We start from the raw sequence: 18,226 nt of genomic DNA, 5'->3' as shown, positions 1-18,226 counted from the left end.
GGATCTTGGTCCATGTACAGCTGCAAGCTAAGGCGTCTATGAAGCGAACAAGGTGTTGTTGAACCGAGCTCAATGACTGCTGGGTGCATTGAAGATGGAAAGAATCAGTGCGAGCATATATCCTTGCTGCATTACCTCACAGAATCATAAAAGACCTTTGAGGCCGTACAGCGCGCCTGTGCAGCATATCAACCCGTGTTCTCCCAAGAAATAAGAGACTTGAAGGAGCCGCTCGCAGACTTTCCCCAACCGTAAGGTCAGCCCCGGGAAGGAATTGTTGGGGAGTTTACTGAGCGATGGGGTGTCTTTGACGCTGGCATTGAAATGAACCAGGAATCAAGGACGATGAGACCTGGTGACGTGCTCAAATCAGGAACCGTATGATGACCGTCTTGCTGTCCATGCTAATGTCAATCCTATTCCATGCGATAGGCGATCGACGCAAGGTGCTCCCTTGTAATCTGAAACCACTTGTATTACGTAGGCGAGAAAAGAGTTCGGCTCTTAGAGCCCTGGAGTAGACATTGTCACGTGAAACGAAGTACACCTGGGCACCTGGGCACCTCGATAATTAAGTATGGGTCGTGATCCGGTCCGCAGCGTACCACGTATTAGATGCATTTCTCCTGCGAACCCCGCGCAGCTCAGTCAAACGTGTGCTCTCGTCAATGGGTGAGGGTGCGTGGAGGAGCGGAATCAATGTGTTGGCGGGTGGTTTGCTGTCTCTCGCAGGTTTCACCCTGGTCAAAGACATGGATCAGAGAGCACCCCACATGTGCATGGAGCAGCTGCGACCGATGGCCACGCAAACGTTCTCTTTCATAGTACATATACTCGCACGGCAGCCTGGAATGCTTCTTGCGCATACGATTCAATCATAATTACGATCGTAGTACCATTAGCCTCCGTCCACGCGCGGAGCCCTACCGGTAGCTGCAGCCATGGACTCGCCGCCTCCGCCGCCAGTCGCAAGCGAGGCCTCTGGCGCAGAGTCTACAACAACTACCACCGAAACTACTCCCCAGAAGACAGCTCGCGCCCGCGCAACGTCTGCGACGACTGCCTCGCCCGCTTCGCCCGCGCGCCGCAAGATGGCCTCGAATCCGTCCAAGGACCCTGTTCCCCCTCGCCGGCCCACCACCGTGGTAGGCGCGGGAGCAGCCGCCCGCCGTCCAGCTGCAGCGAGCACAACGCGTACTGCAGCAACCGCCTCAAAACCGCTGTCCAGCTCAACAACACGCACTTCCGCGGCGGGATCCAGCTTGAACAAGCCGCCGACGCGTCCTGCTCCCGGAACAGTGGTGCGAAAGCCTGCATTGGCTTCCAAGACTGCGGCTTCAGATGCAGAGCCAGATCTATCATCTGTCACGTCAGGGGATGAGAACAAGCGGCCTACAGCGCGTCGAACTGCGCTGGCTTCGAACGCTGCGACCAGATCTTCCCCTGGAAAGACTGCAACCACGCGACCGACCGCTTCTGCAACGCCTACTGCAAAGCGTCCCCTGACCACGCGGCCTTCGGTAGACAGCGCTGCAGCACGAGCAACCCCCCGCGCATCATTGTCGTCCTCGACAAGAACAACGACTACTACACGTCCATCCACCACTGCGGCGAGAGCAGCGCCAGCATCAACGACCAGGGCACCTCTCTCCCATGCGAAGAAGCCATCTGTTACCGCTGCTCCTGCGCCGGCCCCCGCGCCAAAAAATACTATTTCGGAGGAGGAGTGAGTAATGCCTACCAAATTTCATACCCTATACTGATAGCAACAGTACCGCGGAACTCGTGATACCCCCTAAGAGCAACCGCCTCAAAGAACAAGCTTCTTCCGATGCCGAGATCGAGACCCGAAAGAACGCCCTCGGACCTGTCAAGGCTGCCCTCGCACGATTGGGCGAACGAGATGAGGGTCCTCGCCCCGACACGGCTCCCTCTGGCCCAGTCACCGAGGGCGAGCTGGATGCGAAGCGACGAAGTGCACAAGTCATGCACGAATTCTTCAAGGAGACAAACATGCGTGAAAAGCTCCAGGAGGAATGCGACGACCTCAACAGGGAGGTAGATAAACTGCAGGCAGAGCGGACAAAGCTGAAGCAGCAATTACTCGATGCAGAAGCAGCCGTCGCCGAGAAGGACAAAGTCATTGCGAATGCAGCAAAGTCATCGGGAACAGATCAATCTGCGCACGCAACACTAGTGGATGAGATGGAGAAGAAGTTCGCTTCGGAGACCAAGGAGCTGGAGCAGCAAAGCCAGAAGTTGCAGGAAGAAAAGCTTGCTGCTCAGAAAAAGGAGCTAGAGGAGACGGAGCGCGCCACCGAGCTCCAACAGATACTGAGCCAGCTCAACGAGGACCTGGAGAAGCAGGGCGCCGAATGGGATGCTGAAAAGAAGAAGCTCGTCGAACAACAAACGCAGATTGAGGCCTTGACAACCGAGGTGGCCGCGCTGCGAGACGAGCGAGACACGCTGAGACAGCAATTCAGGGATGCCCAAGCCACTTTGGAATCCTTGCAAACAAAGCTTGCGGAGGTCGAGCAAAGCCGCACAGACGAGCTCAAGTCACGCGATGAGCAGATCAATGAGCTTTCCCAGTCCGTGAAAGACCTGCAAGCCGAACTTTCTACGGCAGAAAGCAAACACAACGAAGCTTTGGCAGAAGCGCAGCAATCCCTTGAATCAAAATCTTCCGAGTCGTCCAAGCTTGTGGAAGAACTTCAGGCCAAGGTGGAGTCCCTATCCCAGGAACACACCGACGAATTGCGACAAAAGGACGAGGTCATCCAAACCCACGAGCAGGCGAGCAAGGAACTGCGGGAGCTCACCGAACAGCTCCAAGAGCGTGCCGATCAGACCACCGCTGAATTGGAGAAGGCTCGCAGCGAACACAGCGAAGCGATCAACAATAAGGTGACTGAATTGCAGAAGAGCCACGAGGAAGCGCTGCAGAGTAAGGAGGGTGAGGTTTCTCGTCATCTGGAGGCTGTTGACGGCCTCCAAGAACAAATCAAAAACCTACAACAAGGCGAGACCGATGGAGCCAAGCTTGCCACTGAGCTTAACAAGCAAATCGAAGAGTTGAGGCAGTCACATGAAGAAGCTCTGAAGATCAAGTCAGATGAGAACGATGAGCTTGTCAAGCAACTGGATGCCATCAATGATCAGCTGAGCGGTGATGCGGCAGAGATTGAAAAGTTTAAGGATGAAAATGAGGGATTCCGCAAGACTATCCAGACGCTGGAACAAGTATCGGAGCAGGAGAGTCAACAGCACGAGGCCGCGCTCTTGAAGGTCCAATCTGAGTTGCAAGAGGCGAATCAAAAGGTCGAGTCGCTGCGATCAGAGATCGAAGCCACGCAGGAACGGGCCAGGAAGGACTTGCTCACCCTAGGTGAGGACCACGATGCCGAGATTGATTCGCTTCGAGCAGACCTGGAAGGAGACGCCAAAAACCGCCTCGACGAGCTACAGGCTAAGTACGATGCTCTTGTAGCCGACAAGAATGCTACCTTGGAGCAGCACGAGAAGACCCTCGCTGAAAGGGCCTCGGCGCTAGATGCTGCAAACCAAGAATTAGCCACCCTCAAAGAAAATTCCGGTTCCGCCTCGCAAGAGCTCACCGATGCGCTATCGCGACAAACGCAACTTGAGCAGGAGAAGCTTGCTATCGAGGAGGCCCACGCTGCCTCCCAGCAATCGCTTGTGGACCTACAGGCGCAACTGGAAAAGCTGGCTGAGGAAAAGTCTTCCGCCGAAGAGGCTCACTCATCATCCCAGAAGCTCATCACGGACCTCCAAGCGCGCCATGACACGCTTATCGAAGAGAAGTCTGCCGCCGAGGAGGCCCATCAAACGTCCCAACATCTCATTACCGACCTCCAAGCGCGCCATGATAGCCTGCTCGAAGAGAAGACCACTGCTGAAGATGCACACAGTCGCGCCATTGATGCCCTGAAGCAGGAATCCGACAGTGCGTCAAAGCAGCTCTTAGGCGAGTTGCAGGAGAAGTACAATGCACTCTTGGACGAGCAGAACAACATTCAGGGAGCACACGAGAACGAACTGCAGAAGCTTACAGGCGAGCGCGACGCACTCACTGCTCAGCTTGCTGATCTCGAGAAAAAGCACGACGCAGTCATCTCTGAGAACCTTGCCGATGGAGAAGCGCATGACACGGCGCTGACCCAACAGCGAGCGGAAATCGAAGAAGCGCATAATAAGGCTCTGACTGAGCTCCAGGTAGAGATCGGGAAGAAGTTCGAGTCGCTGCTCGAGGCTCTGCAGTCCGATCTAGCTGCTATGGAGCAACAGAAGAAAGCAGCCGTGGAAGAGAAGCAATCAGTGTTGGAAGAGCTGACTGCGCTCAAGAAAGACCTATCTTCGTACGACGAGTCTGCCCAATCCAATCTGGCAGAACTCACCGAGAAATACGAAGCTCTCGCACGCGAAAAAGCAGCCGCCGATGCTGACCGTGAAGCTGCCAACGCTGATCATGAAGCCGCCATAGCTTCATTGCGCGACTCCTTGATGAATGAGCACGATAAGGTCGCTTCCGAGCTTCAGGAGCAATGCAACACTCTCCAGGCTAAGCTTACGCAAGTCGACCAGGAGCACAGTGACGCCATCGCGTTGCTGAAGGAAGAGCTGAGTGAAGGCCATTCCAACGACCTGACAAACCTTAAGAAGACGCTTGAAGACCTGCAGCTCAAGCACAACGACCTCGCCGAGCAGAAGCAAACTATGGAGAGTGCTCACGAAGACGCCATTGGGGAGCTTATGGTCGGCATGGAAGCAAGCATGAACGATGCAGTGCAACAACTTCAGAAGAAGTACGATGCGCTTGTCAGTCAACTCGAAACCACCAAGCTCAGCCATGCTGAGGAGCTTGAGCTTGCGAAGAAGAGCAGTAATGAGTCAGAAACCTTGTTTGAGGAACTGCAATCGCGCCATGCCGCAGAACTTGAGGAGGTGAAGAAGAATGGATCAAAGCACCAAAGCTTACTCCAAGAATTGCAGTCCCGCCACGACACGCTTTCGGCTAAGGCTACCTCCGACAGCGAAGGCCACACTCAAGAAGTCAGCCGCCTTCAAGAACTCGTCAAAAAGCTAGAGACCGACCACGAGAAAGCCGTCAAAGCAGCACAGACCGCCGAAGACAACATCGAGCAAATGAAAGTCCACGTCGTAGAAAAGTACCTCGCCAAGGTTGACCCCCTCGAACGCGAAAACACCCAACTCAGAGACAAAGTCGAGCGCCTGCAAGCCATTTTGCACGCTGGCGATAGAGTCGCCCGCGCAGCAGCCACCATGGGTGAGAAGCGCGAGATTAATACGCTGGCCGAAGAAGACGAGGAAGAGACCGAAGAGCAGTTCACTTCGGGTGCGGAGTCGGCGAAGGCATCTTCGCCTCCGAGAGAGGTGCTTGGAACAGTGAGTCTGTCAAGGAAACTAAATGGTGGGTGGAAACTAACCGACGGCTAGCAGTTGGCGGCCATGCAGGAGACACTTTCTCAGCTGTCCGAGTTGAATAACGATGCTATTTCTGAGAGCTCGAGGACGGCGAAGAAGCTCACGGATGAAGATTGGGTGGCTGTTGATGAGAAGTCCGGCGAGTCAAGCAGCAACTAGAAGGTGACTGGTCTCGCCCTTTTTGCCTATAATGCGTTCTTCTGCCTTTCGCCATTTTACGTTTAATATTCCCATTTCTTTCGTGGTTTTTGTCGCTCTGCATTGCAGCTGGCACTATACCCTGTTACTGCTACTGTCACTATATACCCCAGTCCGATGCTGAAAGAGCATGTTGCAAATCGATACCATTCCTCTCTGAAACTCCCCGTTCGTGTTGTATCCGTAACCACCCAAAGCCATTCTAGATGTAAAGATACATCATCATGATCGCACACCAATTGCTCGCCATCAACAAACCCACCACAAGCTTGTCCGGAATAACCCGAATACTAATCACGGACATCGCAAGAAACCACAACAGCACTACCAGCTTCAGCAACGCCGTGCTCGACCCTTGCCATAACGGCGGCTCCCACTCATCCCACTCATCCTCCCATTCATCCTCCTCATCGCCATCGCGCCTATCCGCAGTCAGCACCTGCGCCTCTCCGTTCAAATCAATACTTAACTACCTCATCGTCCTCTCCCTTTCAAAAAGCGGAACCCTACACTTCGGACACAGATTCTCACCTTCCACAATCTGCTCCAAACACGCCGCGCCGAAGACGTGTCCGCACGGCTCGATCTTCACACCCGGATGCGCGACATCGTACCCCGTCCAGCAGAACGCGCACTTGTCGTCGTTGTACCTATCCCCCTCTTTCGCCAGCGTGACGCAGTTCTTGAGGAAGTCCGCCTTCGTCGGGAGGCGTCTTGGGACGGGTTTGCGGGTGAGCGGCTGGGAGGGGATGGTCGAAGGGGGATTGTACGAATATGGGTAGAGGGGGTGGTTGTGCACGGAGGAGTTAGTCACGGGTGGTGGATACACAGAGGGTGTGGAGTAGGTGTAGCTGGGGAGGGAGATGGCTCCGGAGACTAAGGAGGGTGTGGTGGGATCGTGGCAGGGTTTGAGCCATTCTGGTGCAGACGGTGGCGTTTGGGCTGTGAATTCTGATGGCATTGTGGATGTCGGTTTTGGTGGCTTTGGTGGCGATTTTTTGGGTTTCTGCGACGGCGACGGGCTCGGGGGTGCTGACGACCCTGAGGAGCTTGTCGGCGATGACATGGTGAGTTCGTGTGATAGTATGGGGTAGTTATGGCGTGTTCTGGTTGCAGATGGGCGTGGGCCTGATGTAAATGGGTGCAGTCCGTGGCGATGTTGAGGAGAGTGCCCATTTACTTTTTAAACGAGAGTCCACGAACTGTATGGTAGCCAACCAGATGCGTTAAGTGTTGTTGAGGCTTTAACAAGTGGAAAGGTGGGACACGGTACCAGAGACACGGTCGGGGACGTGCGTGGGTCGAAGATGCTCAAAGCTCTATTACTTTTGAAGGTCTTGTCATATGTTCGATTTGGTGTCCTCGTATACGTGAGAGCAGTCAACCATATCTATCACCTTTAGCCTACTCGTGACACTTGGTGCGTGGCCTTTATACGCCGCCGCCCCATCCCAAGATCGCACATATCAACAACCCCAACTCTGCATCGTAGCCCAGTGTCTTCGTTGCGAAGCCGCCGTTGCTTAATCCTGCGACAACCTCTCGGAACGTAGTTGTCCCTCTCGACATGGTGAGATTGGCGACTAGAAATCCGAAAGATATAGATACGCTTTGCAATATGTCATTTTGACTGAAACGTAACCGCCCGGTGTGCGGGACAAGAAGTAAAAGCCGGGTGAAGAGGACGAGCGGCATGAAAATAGAATGGCTTCTTAGTGATGATAGGGCGAGGAGGGCAGCGTTGAACAGAATGGTCGGTATCACAAGTGACGTTTTCTTCGCCTGAGGTTGTGGCGTTTCTGTCTTTGGGGCTGCCTTTGTGGTGGGGCTCTTTTCTTGCGTTTCTTTCAGATGCGCATCAGGTGATAGGCCTATAGCGTCGAGATGCAACTGGATGATGAAAAGACAAGCCGTGAAAGTAATTGGTAGAATTTGGCTTAGTACGATGTACGGAGCCATCCTGCCAAGCGAAAACTTATGTTGCTGAGCTATATACCCAACATTAGTATGATGCGAATTGCGTAGGAGATGATCGTAAGCTTACCTTTGAAGGCCATCCATACATTCCAGAACCACGTCGCCAATAATGCTGCCTGCGTCCAGAATGCGCTGGGTCTCTTTTGTACCAGCTCTTGTGCGAAAGTCCCAAATAAGTTGGTCTCTAGCATCCAGAATCTCAGATCCAGTAGACTAAGTCTTCTGCCTAGTAGATTCTGCGTTCGCGCCCATGTTGTTAAAGACTGGATTAAGAAGCTCAACATGTTGTATGATAATAGTGCGAAGCCGATGGATGCCAGGAACGCATAGATCTTGATATGGCGCCTTCTTGCATTCTTGACGTCTTCTGCTACTTTCAGACCTGACAGCCGCTTATATTGGCCATACAGAGAAAGCGATATGGTGAAAGTGAAGTAGAATGCGAGGAGGATGTAGGACAGGAAGAGGGTGGTGCCAAGGTAGTTGAAGGGCGGATTGGCATAGCGCGCTAGGGTGTCCATGTTGAACATGAGAGAAGACAGTCGTCTAAGATTTCAGAAGATCATGGGGTATATGTTGGATGCGCTGCTATTGAGGACAGGTTGGTAGAGAATATGGAACAGTAGGAGTGACGTCATGAAACGGTGGATGTCTGGGGCGCCGACAGAGGGCTACACGAGTATTTTCGTCTTTATGGAAACATTGTGGCATCTTCAAGATTCTGTTTGAAGCTTACCAACGATAGATGGCGATTGTTGATATGCGCAGGCAAGGGTTGTTGCTGCCAATGTGCCTATGCCAAGACCCTGGGTTTTCGCTCTCCACACCTCGTGTCTCGCTCGTTTCTTCTTCCTTCTTCCTGTAGCTTCGTACTAGACATTGCTCAAGCAATCAAAGCTCGTTTAATACTCTCTGATGATGGCGGTCTTCTAGTCGTCTCTTGCTAAACATCATCACATATCGTGGCCTCCGACGGCCCTTTGCCAGCCGCAAATCGCATTCATTACGTGTACACTAGTGGAACGCAATCCCGTCCTGCCGCCAACCGCGTTGAATGCACGATCCCTACAGATTTCGGAGAGGTAGTCGGCGACCCTGCGGGATTGAATTGGCATCAACCCCATAGCGTTGCAATCATTGGCCCGTGCCTGCTCGCTTGACCCCTGGACGGATGTTCGCGAGAGATGATCTACGAGCAGCCTCACCATGAATTTTGCGAACCTCGACCATTCTGTCTCTCCATGAGTATTGCAGCCATAGTGAGCATAGTAGAATATCAGTCTCGACAGCGCCTTCTTCGACACTTTCATTTGGAACGAGTCAGCATGGGGAATCTCAGGCATCCAAGCGCCAACAAGGCGCCATAGCGAGAGTACCCTGAGAACGACCAGACAGCGGAAGACGCCACCCGACCCACGTTCTAATTTCTACGAGAGAACCAGCTACCAGGATGTATCGATATGAAACAACCAGTCTCCACGTTTACTTGCGCTACTCATGGTAGCCCTCCGGGATGTGCCTGCCAGTTGTTCCCCGATTGTTCGCATCAGGCGGGTCAAGGTTATATCATCACACGCAAGACTTAGGGGCTAGTTGTCGGACTGTGTTACCTTTTGGGTCCTATTCTCCGCCCTGTTCCCCTCTGTTCGGGACGTGAGGATTCGCTTTTTGCCTACTCTTGGGAACTGATGCATGGCACTGCCTGAGCGTTAGTGGTGAGCGTGGGACGACTCAGAACACCAAGAATCCTAAAAACTGGATCGCGCAAACATGGCTCTGTAAGTACATGCACCGATCCCTTTGCATGGCGCTGGCCAACCCTCGTCCCAATCAACCGTATGCCGATAGCCAGCATGATGTTCCATTTCCCTTTCTACGAAATACCGTCGTAACAACAACGCATTCGTTCACATTCCCATCCATATGGCTAACGACGGCGCTATAGCAACCGTCTCGCGCGAGATACTACCGTGGACACCACCCCGAACGGGACCTGCTACTCGATTACGGGTCTTGCTTCGCCCTTCAACGACTACACCTACATCCCATGTAACCTGACCGCCATCGAGAATGGACAACACTCCGCCTGCTGCGCTCCTGGCGACACCTGCCTGACCAATGGCCTCTGTAAATACAATCCTCCTACCCCAGTTGGCAACTTTAATACGTACTGGCGCATCGGCTGCACCGACCCGACATACCTCGACCCCGCGTGTCCCAAGCAATGCAAAAACAAGGAGAACGTGGAAAGACATGTTCACATCGTGTTTGAATGCCCAGGAGACGGACAGTGGTGTTGCGGCACAGGTGCTACAGGCGACTACGACAACACCATGACAGTGAACACCACATGCTGCAACATTCCGGATTTGGCATTTCAGGACGAGGCGCGAGAGGCCTATACCACAGCAGTGTCAGACTGGCGCAGTGAGATCGACATAGAGACGTTGGCCGCTCTCGCCAAAAGTACCGCGATAGACGCCACGTCGACTGCCGCTTCATCAGTCTCTTCGCAATCAGCAACTCTCCCCATAACCGACACACTCGCCACCGCTACATCAACAACAACCGCCACAGCCTCTCCAACCTCATCGATCTCTCCCTCCTCGTCCAATACTGTCGCCCTAGGCGTTGGTCTCGGCCTCGGCATCCCCCTCCTAATTTGTCTCATCGGCTTCCTCTCATTCTTGATCTACCGATACCGGCGCAAACAAAATAGTCAACATGAGCGAATAGGCGAGCTCGCCGGAAGCCAGGATAATGCAAAACAGGCGTTTCCGCATGCGTTTGCGACGGAGAAGAGCGGGAGGGAGGTTCCGGCGGAACTGAGCGCGGATAGGGGAGTGTTTGAGATGGGCAGGCCGGACTCCTGGAGAGGAGGGGATGATGACAAGAGGCTTGATTTTAGAGAGAGTGACGTGTATCGGTAATGCGTAGAGTATCAAGACAGGAACTAGGACGAAGGGATACATGGATCCTCTAATTACACACGACGATTTCGATCTGATCCGGCACTGCCTATCAAGGGTCCATGCACAAGTGAAGCAGAAGCTGGGTATCATTGTCACAATTATCTATCTTATCTAAACATGAGGGGGGGAATCACTCCTCTGCGCCCAAATGCGCCTTCAAACCCTCTTTTCCCACTTTCATCGCGCGCTCAATCTCCATTTCTTCTTCCCTTAATCGCCCCTTTCCATAGGCCAAGTCGCGGTCCTGTTTCCTCTTCTCCTGCTCTACGCGCCGTTCACGCTCGGCAAGAGCTTTCTCCCTGCGACGGCGCTCCTCGCGTTTCTTCGCTGCTTCTGCGTCCTCTTCAGCAGATGCGGCGGCATCTTCAGGCGCAGGTGGTAGTGTGGATATATATGTTTCGACAAGCGGTTCGCGGGATGATGGCGACAAGGAGATATAGCGAAGGTCTGTCAAGATCGACGACGGGAGCGTGTCGAGGGTCGTGGAGCGGTTCAGCGCAGCAAGCGGTTGTGCCTTAAGCAGCGCCGTGAGGTCCGATTTGAGCTCGGAAGACCGCATGCCTATGCGCTTGATGTGTTCGCGGTACAGCTTCTCTTTCTCCTTGTCCGGCAGTTTTGCGTCTTTCAATTCGGGCTCTTTCTTATACTTCCGCCTGAACTCCGGCCAGTAGAGTTTCGGTGTTGCGTAGCGGTCGAGGAAGGCGAGGTAGGGTATCCGCGGGTCGAGCTTCTGCTGTTTCGATTTCTGCTCTTTGAGATATTGCATCTTGTCGCAGGACCATTCGTCGAAGCATTCTTTTCGGGCTTTCATGTTGGGGAGGGCTTTGTAGCGCTCGTCGTCGTAGAGGCCACCGGCTTCTAAGACTTTGTCCCAGGGGGTATATGGGTTGGTGTGCGTATCGTCAAGGAGCTCTTTGAAGAGGGCTTTGCAGTCTTCTTCTGAGAGGGGGGGTTCTTCGTCGAAATATTCCTCCTCTCCGTAGTCGCCTTCCATGCCTTCCATTTCTTCCATTTGCGCTAGTTGCCAGGCGAGGTCGGCATCCTCGGGAGGTTGTTCGGTCTTAGGCTCTGCTGTGCGCTGGCGCTTCTGTGGATGCGATGTTTCGCCGCCCTCATCATCTGTGACCTCGACTTCTTCGTACTCCTCTTCTTCGTCCATGCCTTCTTCTCCGTCTACTTCCACGATTTCGACATCCTCTTCCGCAGCTGCCAGACCCGCTTCTATATCAGCCAGGCCGTCATCCTCCTCAACCTCCTCGGGTTCGCCACGCTCTTTCCGCTCCTTCTTCTCGCGCTCCATGCGATCGTATTCCACAACTGCCTTCATAACGTTTGGTGGGAACTTCCAGAAACTCTCATTCGTGTCCTTGTTCCACACAAACCTCCTTCCAAGCTTCGTTCGGACCAGAACCCATGGCGCACAGTTGGGGATATCATGACGGTGTTTCGGACGATCTTTCGGGTGCCGCGGCCGATCTGAAGAGTTCCTGTGACCTCCGCGAGAGTCTCCACGATGCCCTCCTCTTGATTGACCTGATCCCCGTCTTGAGTACAGATTTTGAGCTCCGCCAAATATGAGGTCTTCCATCTGCCTCTTCGGGTCATAGGCATTGAAAGCATCCTGCCCAGCATTGAGATCGGCGTAGGCTGAATCTGCGCCTAGTGATGGTCGCGCTGGGAGACTGGCTGGAGGCGGGGGCAGAGGAGCTGGCGCTGGCGGTGGAGCGGCAGTTACGACGGGGCGTGTGTATGTAGATTTCTTCGTCTCCTTGTTGAAGTAGTAAACATGGCCTGTATACTGTGAGCAATGCCATGACGCAGGGCAGAAGCATTGGTTCGCGTACCTGAGGGCGCCTGGTGCTCCGTCCAGCCCGCAGGCAGCGGCGGAGGAGGAGGCGGTGGTCTAACAGGCACATCAGACATCTTGGACGAGTGGATGCCGTAAAGGCAGCGTATAGACGCGAATGCTGCAATATGAGCGTGCTGTCGCTCGAAAAAGTGGTCGGGCTTGGCACGAAGCTCCGCCGACGACGCGCAGTGAAGCTAATGCCTGGAGCTCTCCAACAACGCCAACCCACCACAAAGCTCCCCGCTGCCGACGCTCTCTCCGTCTCAGCGCCCGTAACACTCAATCCCCAGTCTCAGAATCGCTCCCGCCCGCAGCCATGTCACGGAGATACGATTCGCGGGTATGTAGTCGCCGCAGCCCTCGCCAGCCCTCCACTAACACCGTCGTAGACGACTATCTTCTCGCCCGAGGGCCGCTTGTACCAGGTCGAATATGCACTTGAAGCTATCTCGCACGCAGGAACCGCGTTAGGCATCTTAGCCAAGGATGGTATCGTACTGGCAGCGGAGAGAAAGGTCACCAGCAAGCTGCTGGAGCAGGACACATCCGCCGAGAAGCTCTACATCCTGAATGAGTGTGTATTATATCATCTGGGGTTCGGATGTTGTGCTAACAATCGCGATCAGCAATATGATCACCGCCGTTGCAGGCATGACGGCCGATGCCAACATCCTGATCAACTTCGCCCGTAACCAAGCCCAGCGCTACCTCCTCACCTACAACGAAGACATTCCCTGCGAACAGCTCGTGCGCCGGCTATGCGATCTGAAGCAGGGCTACACACAGACGGGTGGTCTTCGACCGTTTGGCGTATCCTTGATATATGCAGGATGGGATCCGCAGCGAGAGTTCCAGCTCTACCAGAGCAACCCTAGCGGCAACTACGGAGGCTGGAAGGCAACGAGTGTGGGCGCGAACAACGCCTCCGCGCAGAGTCTCCTCAAGCAGGACTACAAGGAGGAATGCAACCTCAAGGAGGCGTGCGGGCTTGCCGTGAAGGTGCTCGGCAAGACGATGGATTCAACCAAGCTCAGCAGCGAGAAGAGTATGTGTGAAGGACCGATCTAATTCATCGGATGGCGCTAATGTGTTTACAGTCGAATTCGCGACGGTGGGCAGGACAGAGTCAGGAAAGATCTACCATCACCTTTGGGGAGCGGACGAGATCGATGCGCTGCTCAAGGAGCATGGTCTGGCCAAGCCGGAAGACACTGAGATGAGTGAAAACTGAGACCGAGGAGCTACCGGGGAGTGCGGCGTCTACGGATCACGATAGACTTTGGCCTGTAGTATACCATACATTAGGTGAGAGCACCAGACATTTGCGGTAGCAAATCTCACGTTCATGACGGCATGCCAAGTTTTGTCCCTAATTTTCTGGTGGAATCCTTTTGTTCTACTATCTCAATCTCGTTTCTATCTGTTTGCACTTTCCGTCCTCTGTCTTGTTCTTGCCTTTCTCGAGCATTTAGCCGCGATGGACTCACACTACGAAAGAGTGTTCTTGCCTGTGGTACATGACAATGTGTGCAGCACGCGCAGCGCACCTGGCTCTCCGCACAACCCTTCACCTTCAGTATGTTCTTCTCTCTTCTTTGATCTCGCTAGGTGCACCACCGGTCTTCTTACTGCATCGTTTAGCCGCATTGTCTATCTTGCATTGCTTCCAGCTCAGCATGTCTAGCCCCACCCGCCATGCAAGTCTCTCCCAAATTCCCGCTATCGGCCCTTCAAGCTCCCTCCTTGAGCGGCTCCTGCAAGAGATCAATGATAATGATGCACCAAGAAGAGACCCAATCTTCTTAGCTAGCTCCAATTCCAGCTCTAGAAAATCCCATTCGATGACCTCGAGAAGAGCTTCCTTGCATTGCAATATCACCCCACCGCAACACCGGACCTCCTCAGTCTGGGCAAAGGGCGCACCAATCGCGGAAGATGCTCGAGACAAACTGAGAGCACTCGACGAGGCTCGTCTACGCAAGCACTCCAAAAGCGCCGTCCAATTGGAGAACCCGCCAGCTCCCGCAGCCATTGTCTCGAGAGGGCCATCAGCTGCTTTGCCGTCTCCGCCATTCTTCGCAGACATTGAGTACAACCCCGCGGCTACTGTCTCCACGACCTATCCACCTACGCCCACCGAGCATCTGATTGATTTCCCTCGTAGGAGTATCTTTCTCAGACCTGACATTTGTGCTGATAGTGAACCATTACAGGTGCAAAACGAGAACGCAGTGGCGCTTATTCGCCTGAGGTCTTCCCGAAGAAATCACGCCAAGAACGTTGCTCTGATATGGTCTGCCGCGAGCGCGAGCACTGTTCACCAAACCAGCCTCCTGACGGTATGATGCGAGGCGGCGGTTCCGTCGTGACGACCCAGGTGCAAATCGCAACTCCGGACGATCCACTGCTTCGATTGGCGCCGTTGCCCTCCCCGCCTTCGCCGCAGTATGGTTTTAGAAGTACTCCAAAGCACGCGTACAAGCCGTTCCGGCCTGCAACACCTCGCCGATCACCTACACCTTCTGATGGAGGCAGTTCGGGAGGCACACCACCTTGGGCGCGGCCCCTTCAATTGGTAGAAGACGACGTCTCCATCTACAAGAACGTGCACGGAGACAGATCGCAGGAACACCCACTTTGCCTTCATTGCTTTCGCCAGCACGGCGAGTTTCACAGAATGTTCAATCACCACTGCGAGACTTGCGGGCGGAATGAGATTTTGGAAGGACATTACTGGGAGGCGCCATTCTGGGCGCAATAGGGGAGGCATTCGCAATATGCATCGCCGGCTTCATCAAACAGTCTGGACGGATCGTTTGTGTTCAATTCGGCGTTATGAGCTTGATTGCGCTTGATTGTGTCTTTCGTTGCTTGAGCTTGAGTGGGTTTCGAATGCAGTGGCCTTTTTTTGGTACAGTTGCTGTGCGGCGAGCGCGTGCGACTCTTTTAGCGTTCATTGATTTTGCATGCACTGCCTTCTCTTTCCACTTTTCTTCCAAGAAGTATTACTGGAGAATGAGGTGACGTATGAGAGTTGCTGTTCGGTGTTCAGATGCCGGGAGTTACCGTGATTCGTCAACAATGCTGAACAGGAATTTGAGCGCACTCAAGATCTTGACTCCACAAAGCTGGATATACCACACAATGTTTGAAAGCCGCACGCACTTCTGAGAAGTCGACCAAGGTCCACCCCACAGTCTTGTCAAGTAAAAGACACATGTCGGCGCTTCCCACAGAATCTAAAATAGCCCCAAGATATGTGTCGAACTCTGTGGGAAAACGCAACGCTCCGCAGCCTTATATGTCTGACGAGTGTAGCATCGAGATTCCATGAGTCCCATGTGTCTCAGAATCTTTTGAAATTCCTATGATGGGAAGATAGATGCTACTGAAGATAAATTTGTCGGCTATCTCCTGATTTGCGGGTATTGACGTGGACTAGGGGTGGAGAAGCTGAGGAAATCAATTCAATATTAGATTGCACTGTTAGTCTGCCTTCTCGGTTTCCTCCGGAAGATTGACGAAATTATGCTCTGAGTTGGGGTTTTGTGGTCTCGAAGTTTGTGAACGGATGAGTGGGTTGGCTTAGCGGATCATGAGGTTCTTGCATGGCGGAATGTTTAGATGGAAACGACCTTATTGCAAGATCATTGAAGAGATGAAAGCGTCGAAATAGTTGGACAACCTCACTCAATTGGATGCTATATATAGAGGTTTATTTATAAGTCCTGGTAGTGATTACTGTCCAGGATTGTGCTTTCACCTTTCTCTGACAGGTCGAAAGGGGAAGTGAACGGGAATGTGGCCAGTGCAGGCACAGGTACCATGATATGAATTCTCCCTGACTTTCCATTCGTTTACTTTAAAAAGCCTACCTCATTTCCCAACTGTCTCTCAACCCTACCAAAACAGCATCACCAAACTCGGAAGAAGTGGAGAGCTCAAAAGGACGACAGCAAGGTGCGTTACTGACTCGTGCTCTTATCGCAAAAGCTTACTGTTGCAGCGTGATGGATAATCACCAGATGTTCAAAGGATGCGGATTCTTTGCTCTCCCCTTCAATCGATTGGAACCTGAGCGCGAGTTGGCGTGTCGCCAGCTCTGCGGAAAGATCGTTGCGACCCTTCCGCGTGAAGTCCGAGACATGATCTACGCACAGGTCCTGGACAACGAGGGGTATGACAAAGACATACACATGTCTAGGGCGTCCAACAAGGGCTATTTGGGGCCTCTGACAAGCTCTGACCCGAAGTTTCCACCACAAGTCTGCAAAATGGGAATGAGGGGAACAGAGTGGTACCTCTTCGAGCGCCGCTGTGTGGGGAGTACTTTCCTACTTGAACTCACTGAGACTTTCTATCGCACGTGGAAGTTCATATTCACCGACGACCATGTCTATCTACTACCGACCTTCTTGGGATATCCCGTTCTCCCTGAACCAAGTGGTGGAGATCTTTGTCCGATGGGCCTTGTTCAAAAGCTCGATTTGAAGCTAGGAGAAACTACCGACGGATGGCAGACGGTCTTAAAGGGTCTTCATACCCTTATCGAACTCAAATGTGCGGCTACAATCAACATCGAACTACGCGTAGTCTTTCGCTTGGGGGATTCTCCTGATACTCCAGGGAGGCTTTCAAAGTTGGTCGACGAGTTCGACGCGCTCTTCCCCGCGATTAGGGCAATGAAAGAATCCGGCCACAAAGTGAGGGTTTACTTCGCATCGAATTTCATATACGGGGGAATGGTATGCCCGCGAGAGTTTAGAGATGTCTGCCAACAGATCCTTGATGCTGTAAGTACTTCACCAATTTCAATTGATCGCGCTAACATCATAAGCGATTGGATACTCCTGATTCCCTTTGAGTAGATCTACCTTTTCACTTCTCAAACAGTGGCATCATCGGCGTGTTGGAATGTGGGACAGGCGATCACGCGGGAATTGCCACCGCGCAATGCTTCATGGGTGGATTTTGAGAGATGGGACCTGCATGGGAAACTTTACGATGGGAGTTAAGTTCGGGTGGCAGACCTACCAAGTAAATTACCGTCCATTAAATACTAGTGCATCCACTTCTCACCATTGAAATCGGCACGAGCCGTTCTGAGGACGGGGAATGATATGTCTTTTGATTTTCTTCAACTTTCCAACAGAATTGGTGCTCTGTCATTGTAAGCGAGTAATGACAATGGTTACAAACAATGTCCATTGCAATTGCAATTCTTCACCTCAAGATCAAAAGAATGACGCGTCGATCGAGGTGAGTGGCTGCTGTCACTATAGGATGCCTCGAAGAAAGCATTGGCTGCCCAAGGCCGGGCATTGATGTGATCAATTCAATAGCAACATACACCAGAATGGGGCGTATATCAAGGCACGCTCAGAGGGTCGGCAGACCGAAGTTTAAAGCATCCACTTCGTTCCCATTGTGCATGGCGAGAAGATGTATTCGTAAGAACTGTGCAATATCATTGAGTTCACAATCATATACCTAGCGCTTGCGCCATTACTCCAACGAAGCACCCCCTCCAGTGTACTGAGGAGCTTCAATCCCGACCCATGCATCCTGCTTAAGGAGGCACGCATTGCCCATCAATACATTGAAGCTTGTCCCCATATTTCGGGCAGTTCTCAATCAGGTTCCAGTATTTCACTATCGTGCACGCATCAGCGACTGAACCCCCCTTTCCAATGTGGAACTTCTCGAATCTAGCAAGGGCGTAGACTTACTAACACCGAAGTCAAGCCAGATCTGACTGCAT

General features: G+C 53.0%; 6 protein-coding genes across 6 annotated transcripts; 3 read left to right on the top strand and 3 right to left on the bottom strand.

Annotated features, from left to right (window-relative positions):
• Positions 1–941: 941 nt before the first annotated feature.
• On the top strand, positions 942–5,628 carry N0V89_008134 (uncharacterized protein; the record flags this gene model as incomplete). Its single annotated transcript, XM_056216892.1, has 3 exons — positions 942–1,726; positions 1,773–5,430; positions 5,482–5,628. 3 exons carry the CDS (start codon positions 942–944, stop codon positions 5,626–5,628), a joined length of 4,590 nt encoding a protein of 1,529 aa, XP_056068448.1.
• A 508-nt stretch (positions 5,629–6,136) lies between these two features.
• On the bottom strand, positions 6,137–6,733 carry N0V89_008133 (uncharacterized protein; the record flags this gene model as incomplete). Its single annotated transcript, XM_056216891.1, has 1 exon — positions 6,137–6,733. The coding sequence occupies one exon, from the start codon at positions 6,731–6,733 to the stop codon at positions 6,137–6,139; it is 597 nt and encodes a 198-aa protein (XP_056068447.1).
• A 365-nt stretch (positions 6,734–7,098) lies between these two features.
• Positions 7,099–8,165, bottom strand: N0V89_008132 (uncharacterized protein; the record flags this gene model as incomplete). Its single annotated transcript, XM_056216890.1, has 2 exons — positions 7,099–7,538; positions 7,712–8,165. The coding sequence occupies 2 exons, from the start codon at positions 8,163–8,165 to the stop codon at positions 7,099–7,101; spliced, it is 894 nt and encodes a 297-aa protein (XP_056068446.1).
• A 2,581-nt stretch (positions 8,166–10,746) lies between these two features.
• Positions 10,747–12,539, bottom strand: N0V89_008131 (uncharacterized protein; the record flags this gene model as incomplete). The annotated part of the gene is made up of 2 exons (XM_056216889.1): positions 10,747–12,407; positions 12,461–12,539. The coding sequence occupies 2 exons, from the start codon at positions 12,537–12,539 to the stop codon at positions 10,747–10,749; spliced, it is 1,740 nt and encodes a 579-aa protein (XP_056068445.1).
• Positions 12,540–12,781: 242 nt separating this feature from the next.
• On the top strand, positions 12,782–13,696 carry PRE9 (Proteasome subunit alpha type-3; the record flags this gene model as incomplete). Its single annotated transcript, XM_056216888.1, has 4 exons — positions 12,782–12,805; positions 12,855–13,039; positions 13,092–13,510; positions 13,563–13,696. 4 exons carry the CDS (start codon positions 12,782–12,784, stop codon positions 13,694–13,696), a joined length of 762 nt encoding a protein of 253 aa, XP_056068444.1.
• A 2,794-nt stretch (positions 13,697–16,490) lies between these two features.
• N0V89_008129 (uncharacterized protein) lies at positions 16,491–17,329 on the top strand (the record flags this gene model as incomplete). Its single annotated transcript, XM_056216887.1, has 2 exons — positions 16,491–17,210; positions 17,303–17,329. The coding sequence occupies 2 exons, from the start codon at positions 16,491–16,493 to the stop codon at positions 17,327–17,329; spliced, it is 747 nt and encodes a 248-aa protein (XP_056068443.1).
• Between the last annotated feature and the right edge of the window lie 897 nt (positions 17,330–18,226).

Source organism: Didymosphaeria variabile (assembly GCF_027946475.1).
Source record: "Didymosphaeria variabile strain IMI 356815 chromosome Unknown scaffold_6, whole genome shotgun sequence".
In the NCBI taxonomy this organism is placed as follows: Eukaryota; Fungi; Ascomycota; class Dothideomycetes; order Pleosporales; family Didymosphaeriaceae; genus Didymosphaeria; species Didymosphaeria variabile.
Note: the sequence above shows the minus strand (reverse complement) of the source record. Positions and strands in the feature narration are given on the sequence as shown.